The following is a 12,694-nucleotide window of genomic DNA, read 5'->3' on the forward strand; positions in this document are numbered from 1 at the left end:
ATCCATAACTAATTACTATGGGAATAAATATCACTGAATTACAGAAATATTGGAACAAAGTTGTCTAATGAAGGCAAGCAAATTGTTGCTTACTGGAAAATACTCTTTCAAACACACATGGTCACGTTGTACAGCGTCATTATGGCTATTAGCAGGACTATATTTTGGCCTTTATTCAGATTACAATCGCTCACTGTCGTTAATTTGATAATGAAATCATCTCCAAAATATGGTTATATATAGCCTTCCCGCTTTGGACATCTATTTAGCACCGTTTTACGCTGCTCTAAGACAAGCATGGAGAAATGTAAATGTTCAATTATATTCCATGATATTCTTAAAATATATGTGTTGACTGAATATAAGCAAGTGATGTCTGCTAAATAATCAAGTTAGGTTTCTCCAGAAATAAATAATTCTAAATAACAAACTGGCTTTATTTACAAATTAGTGAGAATAATTGCCTTTTTGTCGCTCACTCTAGGTTAAATGAAAACAAAATCTCCAAGATATCGTAACTTTTTAAACAAAACGATTATTATTATTATTAATATTAATTCATTTAGAATTATATAAAAGCCCCTTAGATATTCTCACAGATCCTAACGGAAAATGCCCCTTAGATTTAGAATCCGGCAATCCTCTTAATGTTTTATTATTTTTTGATATTTTTTTTTTTCACCTTTATTTAACCAGGTAGGCTAGTTGAGAACAAGTTCTCATTTGCAACTGTGACCTGGCCAAGATAAAGCATAGCAGTGTGAACAGACAACAACACAGAGTTACACATGGAGTAAACAATAAACAAGTCAATAACATGGTAGAAAAAAAGAGAATCTATATACAATGTGTGCAAAAGGCATGAGGAGGTAGGCAATAAATCAAATAATTACAATTTAGCAGATTAACACTGGAGTGATAAATCATCAGATGATCATGTGCAAGTAGAGATACTGGTGTGCAAAAGAGCAGAAAAGTAAATAAATAAAAGCAGTATGGGGGGGTGAGGTAGGTAAATTGGGTGGGCTATATACCGATGGACTATGTACAGCTGCAGCGATCGGTTAGCTGCTCGGATAGCAGATGTTTAAAGTTGTTGAGGGAGATAAAAGTCTCCAACTTCAGAGATTTTTGCAATTCGTTCCAGTCGCAGGCAGCAGAGAACTGGAAGGAAAGGCGTCCAAATGAGGTTTTGGCTTTAGGGATGATCAGTGAGATACACCTGCTGGAGCGTGTGCTACGGGTGGGTGTAGCCATCGTGACCAGTGAACTGAGATAAGGCGGCACTTTACCTAGCATAGCCTTGTAGATGACCTGGAGCCAGTGGGTCTGACGGCGAACATGTAGCGAGGGCCAGCCGACTAGGGCATACAGGTCGCAGTGGTGGGTCGTATAAGGTGCTTTAGTAACAAAACGGATGGCACTGTGATAAACTGCATCCAGTTTGCTGAGTAGAGTATTGGAAGCTATTTTGTAGATGACATCGCCGAAGTCGAGGATCGGTAGGATAGTCAGTTTTACTAGGGTAAGTTTGGCGGCGTGAGTGAAGGAGGCTTTGTTGCGAAATAGAAAGCCGACTTGTTTGATATGAGTCTGGAAGGAGAGTTTGCAGTCTAGCCAGACACCTAGGTACTTATAGATGTCCACATATTCTAGGTCGAAACCGTCCAGGGTGGTGATGCTAGTCGGGCGTGCGGGTGCAGGCAGCGAACGGTTGAAAAGCATGCATTTGGTTTTACTAGTAATCCTCTTAATGTAATCATTGGCGGCGAGTCTCTTCATTGAATTCTTTGTTGTTGTAGATATACTGTAGGCCTACCATAGGCAAAATTAATATTGGTTACACTACAATTAGGGTGTGGAAATGTTATGCCCCTTAGATATTAATTTAGAATCCAATCCCCTTATACTGTAGCCTACTGCCAACCATCACGTTGTACAGCGCAATATTTTCCATTCCATCCTAACGGAAACCCAGAGGGTTTCGTTTTTCACTTTTCTCAGAATAGAAACACCATAATATTAATCAAATTAATTAAGCCAAATTTATTAAAATCAATCCCATGTACTATGTTATTACAAAAAAGGTTTTAATTCTCTAGTAATGCCATTATGGGAGACTATCAAATGCTTCTCAAAGTTGCCCTCGGGTGGTCGAACTAGCAGTAACTTGCATTAACGTAAAAAATGGCTGAAAATTAAGTAACGTGCCATAGAATGCTATGACGCAAGTTTTAAAGGAGGAACACTGTAGCAAATGTTAAATCGAACTGAATGCACCCCAGAACTGACTTTCTCACAGTCGGTCTACTAACAAATTGTCAAGTATGATTTACTTTCTGAACTGTTAGAACTAGACCAACTGTTGAAAATAATTAAGAAATTATTGGGATTTCAGTTGTGGTTGGGATATATTAACCCAATTAACAGGAAAGTATTGGATGTATTTTCCCTTCAAAATTCACCAGAAGCAAGACGTGTGTGTGTGTCATTGTTTTTATTTTTATATTTTTATTTTATTTTACCGTTATTTTACCAGGTAAGTTGACTGAGAACACGTTCTCATTTGCAGCAACAACCTGGGGAATAGTTACAGGGGAGAGGAGGGGGATGAATGAGCCAATTGTAAACTGGGGATTATTAGGTGACCGTGATGGTTGAGGGCCAGATTGGGAATTTAGCCAGGACACCGGGGTTAACACCCCTACTCTTACGATAAGTGCCATGGGATCTTTAATGACCTCAGAGAGTCAGGACACCCGTTTAACGTCCCATCCGAAAGACGGCACCCTACACAGAGCAGTGTCCCCAATCACTGCCCTGGGGCATTGGGATCTTTGTTTAGACCAGAGGAAAGAGTGCCTCCTACTGGCCCTCCAACACCACTTCCAGCAGCACCTGGTCTCCCATCCAGGGACTGACCAGGACCAACCCTGCTTAGCTTCAGAAGCAAGCCAGCAGTGGTATGCAGGGTGGTATGCTGCTGGTATGCTGCTGCTGTTGGGGTCAATTAGGAATTTCTGAATTTAATTCAATTCCAACAGTGAATTTGAATTAGAATTTGAATTGTCCACACCCCACAGGAAGAAGATTTTTAATTGAATTTGAATTGAAGGAATTGAAGTAAGTATAATTTAATTTAAAGCAATTCAAACTAATTAAACTGAGGCTTGAAATATCAGTCTAATTCATTTGACAAATATTTTATCAAAAGGATATGCCACTCACTAATTAATGCAAATAATTACATATACCATTTCAAATATTAATTTGATTATAACTCAAAGATGTCAAACAGTATTTATTTTTGTCATGAGATGTTAGATTGTTCCCTTCCATACTGCAGTGTTTGATCTAATACATTTTGGGAAATTTATTTTTTCTGAAATTTAAAAACATTAAGGGAATTATTCATTATTATAGACAACCGACAACATGATCTTATAATATTTCCAGACCACTACAGAAATACTTGATTGTTTTAGGATGATATGTTTTACAAATGAAATGTTTGAACCTTCTGCTACATGGTATTGGTAGCCATACGTGATGTCAAAATAAACATTTCTATGATGTGTAGAATAAAAAGCCATTTGAATTTCATTGAATTAAATTCTACCTCAATTCAGGAGCAAATCACAACTCAATTCAGAATTGACCCCAACCTTGGTGTGTGTGCAAACAAGGCTGGCTGTCTTTTTTGCGGCGGAATACCTGCATTGCAGTGGCTGTGCATAGCAGTGCATAGCGGCCATGGCTCAGTCAACAGACAGAGCAGTGTGTGCGCAGAGCAGAGCAGGGCTTGTGCAGGGTCAGAATGAAAGAGCAGCACATGGAGCTGAAAAATGTCATGCCACAGCCATTTATTCTTACCCAATTCCAAATCAAAGGAGGTGCTTTCAATACTATCTAAAATATAAGAGAACCTGCAACAAATAACATGTTTAAATAACATGGATGAATGATGTCGATGGATAATGTGGTAATGTGTGATTTGTTCAATTGTAGGCCTATATTTATCTATCAACCTCCGTCACCCTTTGGTCAATTGTAACCAAAACACCTTTTTTTCACAGTATGTACTAGACATCAAACTTTTGAATCATTCTGATAATCTGTATAACAAAACCTCATCAGAGTACAAATAATGAATTCCTATTCAACAAATGTGTAACGTGGTGTATCTGTATCTCACCTTACTGTAGATGATGTCATCACTGTTGATGATTAACAGGAAGGAGTGGAGAGAGACAGCAGTGTTTACTTAGCTCCGCTCTGGTAGCCGATTGAACCTGAACCCCCGTGTCATGACACCTGTTCCTGAATATGATTTACATCAAGTTAGCACCACAAGCTCCTGAGTAGCCTTGTCAGTGTGTATGGAAGCTGTATATAATGATGATATAGGCCACGATCATAGAGCCAAGATATTTGGCAAAACCTATTGTTTATACAATAAGCCAAATCAAGTACTAATCCAGGTCATTTTAACACATCTCTACCCCTCTGTCATCTTTCTTTCTTTCTTTCTTGGTAAAAAAAAGTTTTTTTTTGCTGTGATTCTGAAGTTTATATGTTACCCAAAGAAAATGGTTCTTCAATAATGGTCTCTCTGTGACATCCAGTAACCCCATATCTCTTTCTCTCTCTCTTTCTCACAGTGGCCCCCACATCCCCTAGTCTGCGTTCAGAGGTCTTCAAGCCTTGCATCGATGACAAGGACCTGGCCTTCTGCCTCAACGAGGGCGAGTGCTCCATCATTGAGACAGTAGCAGGAGTGCACAGACACTGCAGGTGAGTCTCTCGGTGTGTGGGTGTCTGGGGGTGTGTCTGTGTCTGTATCTGTATTAGTTCACTGTGTCTAACTTGTCCTAGCTTGAAGATTCAGACCTTACGGTTGCAATAATTACATATTCCCTGTAAGGTCTGAATGGCAGGCTGCAGTGATCAGGACACCACGGAGCAGGTGCAAGAGATTGCTCGGAAAACGTACCTCAATCCAGGGATGGGAGATGGGATGGGCGCTGTACTCATAATTATCCCATTATCCAAAATGATACATCGAGAAGATTGAAATACTGCTAGTTTTTAATTAACCCTCTACTGCACACATACTTTTTTTCATAACAAATGTTTTGAAGATTTAAGCTTTCTGATAATGTAGCAACAATAAAAAAAATAATCTTATTCTACCCCCCACAGAAAAAAAAATGGAAATGCTGTACCATACGGGTACTAAAACACCAAAATCGAATATTTTCAGAACATTTATTAAGTCAAATATAGCAGAAACAAGCACTCTTTTCATAAGAAAAGGAAATGATTCTGGCGTCCATTCTTCCTCGCTGTCAGTGTCCTCAAGCTCACTGTCCTCACTGCTCGATTAGGCTCCTTTAGCCCTGTGTCCATTGCCTGTGAATGTCAGTGGATATGTTGGCAAAAACATTGACCAATGCAGCAACTGTTGTACTATTATTGTTGTGAATTCTTGCTTTTGGAAATAACAGTAAAGAGGTTGGAAAGATGATAGTGAAATGTGCCGGTGCCTATCACTGGATGGGTCTTCCACCAATCACAGTTTGGCCGCATCCGAGCATCTCTGATGACCATATACGGATTAAATCAAATGACGTCACATTTTCATGGAATCCAATGGGCTGCTATAGTACTAGCTAGCATAGCATGCTGGGGAAAACAGCAATGTAAATAAAAAGTAGCAGAATTCCAATCATCTTGATTCACCATTCAACATTTCGGGATAATTAGGAGTACAGCAACATATTCCATCCCTGGATTGAGGTACGTTTTTCCAGCCATATACCACGCCGGGCTCTGGCAGTTTACATTCTGGCATAGCACCGCTAAACTTGTCACTGCTTTTTTCAGAAGATGTTTCAGTCGACTTCTTTATGGTATTAACTCCAATGTGGATATTGGGTGACCTGGTGGCACGACAAATGCACAACTATATAGTTCAATTATACATCACCCTCCCCAGGGAACTTCAATGTTGTGTTATGTACATAAAAGCAAATAAAAAACACACATAGCAGTGTAATACATTGAAAAAATGAAAAAGGGAACATGTATACCGTCACCCAATACAATAGAATATAATGCAATGTATCAGACACATCTTCCTTGTTGTGGCAAAGTGGAGCCTATTCTCTTCTCTCCTTTCCGCTTCTCTTCCCCACTAAGCACGGACCCGTCTTTTGGGCATCTTTTTTTGGTACTGTCCGGACTGGCCGTCTTCTTTTTTTGGTGTGGTCTGGTCTACAGATGTAGAATTTTGTTCCGGTCCAGACCAAATCTGAAACAATCATAGACATCTATAATTGGTTCAGATTTTGTCCGGTCCGGCCTTGATTTGGCTCAAACTTAGACGTCTATGATTCACAAGTTTGGACAGCACAATACAGTACAGTAGAACACAGCAGAGTACAGTACATTACCGTACAATAAAGTATAGATTAGTACAGTAGAGTATAGTTTTCTCGAATGTACTCTATTCTACTGAACTAAACTGTACTGTACTGGACTGTGCCGTACTGTACTATGCTGTTCAAACTCAGATTTGCTCTGTTCTGGACCATACTTGTTTGGGGAAAAACTCATTCAAATAATACCCAGCATGCTTTGCAAGTGTTAGTTTTTACATTTTGGCCATTCAGCAGATGCTCTTATCCTTATGCATTCAACTAGGTATATAAACAACAACATTCACAATCATAGCAAGAAAAGAACATATGTAATTGAGAATGGTATTGTAGTTGAAGTGGTCTGTTGTTTTGAACTACAGGGTGGACTACTTTGAACATCATGCCATATTTATGTTCAAACACTATGTTTAAACTTTCATTCAGAACCGAAAATTAATCTCATTTTCACTTCCGGAAAATACATATTTTTACCTTTCATTCAGAACCTAAAATGTACCTAACATCTACATCTGGAAAATATGTATTTTAGATGATTTTCTACGTAATTTGCATACTGTGTCTCTTCTATTCAGCTGCAACAAAACACAACCTGCTAGTTTCACAGCTAAACCTACTTAACGTAATTGCTGAGGGATAGACTGGAGCTGTGCTCCGAGTTTCACCATGATGACTGGTGCAGTTGCTCAAAACATTACACTTTTGTGACAGACCATCTCTCCAACCACACTCATGGGTATAATTAACGAATGGATCCGTGGTAGAGAGGAAGGACGGGGGGACTTAACCCGAGGACTAGTCCGCTTTGCAAGTGCCAGTGTTTTGAAGCAATGATTACAGGTTTCTCTCAAGAGCTTCTATTGAATGGTTATTTTTCTGAATAACTGGATAGTAAATGGTTCTAAATACATGGGACCGTGGCGGAATAATAGCGGCTTTCTCACATATGGAGCTTAACTGTTGTACTATTATTGTTGTGAATTCTTGCTTTTGGAAATAACAGTAAAGAGGTTGGAAAGATGATAGTGAAACGTGCCGGTGCCTATCACTGGATGGGTCTTCCACCAATCACAGTTTGGCCGCATCCGAGCATCTCTGATGACCATATACGGATTAAATCAAAGATAATTTAATCAGAGAAGAGTCCAATAGGATGCCAATATCAACCGTTTCTCTTGTTTTCTCCGACCCTGTTTAAACGTGTTGGGATAGATGAAAGGCATACTTTATTTTCTCTGGAATTACTTGATTTTGGAAAACATGGTCATTGTGGATGTTGTTTCAAACACAATGAAATGGACAGTGCTTTTTAAGGTGATGATAATTAAAAACACCGGTATGCTTATGCATAGACCTATACAGTGGGGAGAACAAGTATTTGAAACACTGCCGATTTTGTAGGTTTTCCTAATTACAAAGCATGTAGAGGTCTGTAATTTGCAATATGCAATATGCAATCAAATGCAAATTAATTACTTAAATCATACAATGTGATTTTCTGGATTTTTGTTTTAGATTCCGTCTCTCACAGTTGAAGTGTACCTATGATAAATATTACAGACCTCTACATGCTTTAAGTAGGAAAACCTGCAAAATTGGCAGTGTATCAAATACTTGTTCTCCCCACTGTATATGAGGCCAAGTCCGAAAAGTATTGTACCATTATACAATACATAGCCTACCGCATATTACACATGACAGAAAAACAGAAAAAATACTGATTTACAATATCTTTAATACATAATTAGCCTACAATTATAGTGAATTTGTATTTGGTTTTGAATAGCCTAATAATAGGGAGGGCATTTTTTATATTTTCATAATTGATAGGCTTACATATTACCATTAGCTCTAGAATATCTCACCACCGTGTGTTTCCATCTTCTCCCAACTCTCCTTCATTCCAGAGAGAGGGGCTGTCAACAGTTTAATGAAACATGTTTCGTTGTGAAAACATGTTACTATAGATGTTACCAAGCAGATTTCACTTGGTTTCCCAAATGAAGCACTGGGTAGCTGCAGGAACAGGGTTGGAGAGCCCATGGCATACATATAACCGGTTGCCAGGCAAAATAACGGAGTAGCCTACCAACATGAGTGAAACTAACCGGCAGGAAAGTGGCCTCCATTAAAGTGTATAAAGATGACATGTCTTTTTTCCCCTGCCCCTGTTCCTAACCATTTTATAATGGGCCATTCTAAATCTAAACAAATGTTAAATATAAGTAAAGACAAGATTAAATTGAGAATAGTCTGATGGGTGAAAATATGATCACTTGATGAGACAACAGCATGTGCAGCCTGAGGCAAATCACCAATAGCCTATAGTCGCATCATGCAGCCCATATATCTTTTGATTGTTATTAAGGCATTCTATGGATTGTTTCTAGCGTATTGGACCTGTTTCAAATGATCACTTTTACGCTCAACATAGCCACTTCATATGCGCACTCACTCTAGAATGGGAAAAATATTCTTTCTATTTTATTCAGCTAAGTTCAATTATATTCTTCTTACTATTAATCATAAAATATAAAATAATGGCACAGGACTTATAAGCATATTTTGTCTGCTACAGCTTATGGCATGGCGCGTAACTAGACAACATACAGTAGGCCAACTTTTCTTCTTCTGAAATACAATTTCTTCCTATCATATTGTTTCTTTAGACCTGCCTAAAATAAATAATGGATTTATTGGGATGGTGCATATTCAGTTATTTATTATACTTTTTTAAATGTAGATGTTCCAAAGGCACGTATTAGCGCTTGTATGCTGCTTGTATGCGTGGAGGCCTGGAGATGCTCAATTACTGTGAGACCGGCAGTCTTTTGCGTGACAATATTACATGACAATATATTCCCTGACACCCACATAATGAGTTTGATGGAACAGGTAGATGAAAGAACCCATTGTAACTGTATGCCGTCCTACACTGGCTTTAGATGAGAAGGTGCAGATATTGGTCAATACACATACTGTATTAGAAATTATATCACCAAAGGGTTATCTTGTACTATAGAGCTGTCAACTATGATGTCCATATTAGGACAGTCTCAGCTTTACAAGTAGTTGTGTCCGTCTCACAATGACACTACTCCTTGTGAGGTTGAGCCTGTCCTAATATGGACACCGTAGAGAACAGGAAGGGAGTCAGTGTAATGTGATTACCACATTAAGGATTTGAGAATGTCTAGCACCGTACCCAAACCGTCCGCGTGCACCATCGTGAGCAAATTGATTTAGTCCTCCCACACCAAACGCGATCACGACACGCAGGTTAAAATGTCAAAAACTCTGAACCAATTATATTAATTTGGGGACAGGTCGAAAAGCATTAAACATTTATGGCAACTTAGCTAGCTAGCTTGCAGTTGCTAGCTAGTTTGTACAATTTAGTTAGCTTGCTGTTGCTAGCTAATTTGTCCTGGGATATAAACGTTGAGTTGTTATTTTACCTGAAATGCACAAGGTCCTCTACTCCGACAATTAATCCACACATAAAATGGTCAACCGAATCGTTTCTAGTCATCTCCCCTTCTTCCAGGCTTTTTCTTCTTTGGACTTTATATGGGGATTGGCATCTAACTGTCATAGTTACCACGACGACCAACCAAACTCAGTTCATCTTTCAATCATCCACGTGGGTATAACCAATGAGGAGATGGCACGTGGGTATCTGCTTCTATAAACCAATGAGGAGATGGGAGAGGCAGGACATGCACTGCGTTTAGCGTCAAAAATAGAACTGACTTCTATTTTAGCGTTTGGCAAAGCAGACGCTCGTTGGCGTGCGCGAGCAGTGTGGGTGCAATAATTGAATAACAAGTATATTTACATTTATTTTACAACGCGAGCACACGCAACTTGAGCGGCGTGGTCAGCATGAAAAGACGTCACTATAATGTCTGGTGTGCTCGTAATAACTGTCAACAATTGAATAATTGACCTGTCAGGTGGTTGGGGAAGGTATTACATTGACGCGACAGACATTAATTGGGATTGCAGATCTCTCCGTCTGCCTCCTAGGTTGTCTGGCTCACTCTACTGGCTTGCTTCATTGTGTTAAATTATGAAGAATTTACATTGTACTTTTTTGTCATTTAGCAGACTTATAGTAGTGAGTGCATACATTTAAATTTTTCGTACTGGTCCCCGGTGGGAATTGAATCCACAACCCTGGCGCCATGCTTTACCAAATGAGCTACACGGGATCACGGGTTTACTGTTCTCGGTGTATGTGTCAAATCCTCAAGACCCACAACAGTATAAGGTAGCTCTTTCCTTACCATTGCTATGGTAACCTCTCTCTTCTCATTAGGCTGTCAGACCAACAACAGAGAACGCGCGCGCATACACACACACACACACACACACACACACACACACACACACACACACACACACACACACACACACACACACAAGCATGCTACGACATGCAGACAAGTCTCAGTATTCAACATTATAACTGTACTTGCTGTTTAACGTAACTCCCGTTTCATGGAGCAATGCATTTTGATTTTGAAATATGCCTCTATTCTGTTATACATTCAGGTCTGTTGTTATATGTGATAAATTGCACATCGTTAAAATAATCCCAACATAATTTAAATGAATAAGTCTCAAATTAAATAATAGATTGAAAATATGCATATTCGATTGATTCATAAGCAATGTTGTCAAAGTGTATTAGGGCACCATAACGGAACATTCTTACATTTCTATCTTCTCATTGAATTCATGAGGGATTCTAACTGAATATACTGACACCTACAGGAGACAGCAGTGCTGTATGGGATTGTGCTTTCGATACAGCACACTGTCAATGCATTTTTATCTTATATTTTCAGGGTGAGCATTATGTTGCTATTCCAATGAACACACTGAAATCTACTATGCAGAGACAAATGGGTATACGACTCTGTTGGCCAATACAATCCTAAATATCTTGGTGTATGTGTGTGTGTGACTGTACATTTATATGTGCATGGATCTTGGTTTGGGAGACTGCACATATTTTATTTTACACATAAATCTACAAAGATTCATCATTCACACTCATTTTGTCTTTCTTTTTGCAATATAGTCTGAACTTATAGTAGGAAAGAGGTAAGGAGAGTAGAAGTAAGACATTCTGAATATTTAGTGAATAAATCGTTTTCTGTTTTAAAACCCAGATGAAAATCCGACAGCAAGGAATGGTCCCACTAACAACAACGGAGATGACAAATGACAGGGAAATAGATATAACGCATGCACACACACACACTTGCATGCACAGAAACAGACACACACACTCACACAGAGGGATCCAGGAGCCCCTGACAGCAGTATTAACAGGATCTGATATTAATTATATTAATGAAGACATCTTCACTTTTTTTTCTTCTTTGCTTCTCTTCCCCCTTCTTTCTGTGAGGATCCAGTTCCACGATTAAATTGTCACCGCACCATCAGACCTTGACAGCTGCACTAATCCATATGGCTGTCGCTCCTCAACTCATCCGTCCTGAAAGAGGAAAGTGTTTGCCAGGCTCGGAGCCGCTGCGAAGCCATACTCTTAGAAAAAGCTATCTAGAACCTAAAAGGGTCCTTCAGCTGTCCCTATAGGAGAAACTTTGAAGAACACCTTTTGGTTCCACATAGAACCCTTTTGGGTTCCATGTAGGACCCTTTCCACAGAGGATTCTACGTGGAACCCAAAAGGTTTCTTCATTGAGCGAAAAAAAGTTATCCTATGGGGACAGCCGAAGAACCCTTGTTTCTAAGAGTGGAGTGGGCCATGCTATATGGGAGAACCTATGCCAGCCACCATCTCTCCCCCACGCAATAAGACAGGGAACGCAATTAAGATTTGCGAGCAGTATTACCTGTGAGCAATACCCATGACAGCCCACCTGAGGCACTAATCTCACAATTATATGATCTAATGTTGCAGCAGTGAGTGAGCCGGGGTCGGTTAATCTGGGCGCTGTTTGAGTGTGGCTGAGTTTGATAGCCGGTGTGCTATAGGTCTCAGGAGTAGGAAAGTGTCGCAATCGGGCCGTGTGTGGTGCTCAATTGTGATGCCACATGACTGGGAGTTGAAAGGCAGTGGAAACGGGAAGGATTACATTTTAAATTTAGACGGATGATGTAGCACACCGGTTTCCAACAGGGTGTGCAAGCTTTTGTTCCAACGTAGTAGTAACACACCTATTTCAACTCGTCTTGTCCAGTCTGATTGCATGATAAGTTGCTGAATTGGATGT

At 39.5% G+C, this 12,694-nt stretch overlaps 1 protein-coding gene across 1 annotated transcript in view; it reads left to right on the forward strand.

The window, feature by feature from the left end:
- The window catches only part of nrg3b (neuregulin 3b), a 432,713-nt gene that overhangs the window by 201,879 nt on the left and 218,140 nt on the right, over nucleotides 1–12,694 (forward strand). The window contains exon 2 of the mRNA XM_071391067.1: nucleotides 4,662–4,794. Coding sequence (XP_071247168.1) covers nucleotides 4,662–4,794 — 133 coding nt within the window. The remainder of the gene's footprint in view (nucleotides 1–4,661; nucleotides 4,795–12,694) is intronic.

The sequence above is a fragment of the Salvelinus alpinus genome, chromosome 3, assembly GCF_045679555.1.
Source record: "Salvelinus alpinus chromosome 3, SLU_Salpinus.1, whole genome shotgun sequence".
Lineage (NCBI taxonomy): Eukaryota > Metazoa > Chordata > Actinopteri > Salmoniformes > Salmonidae > Salvelinus > Salvelinus alpinus.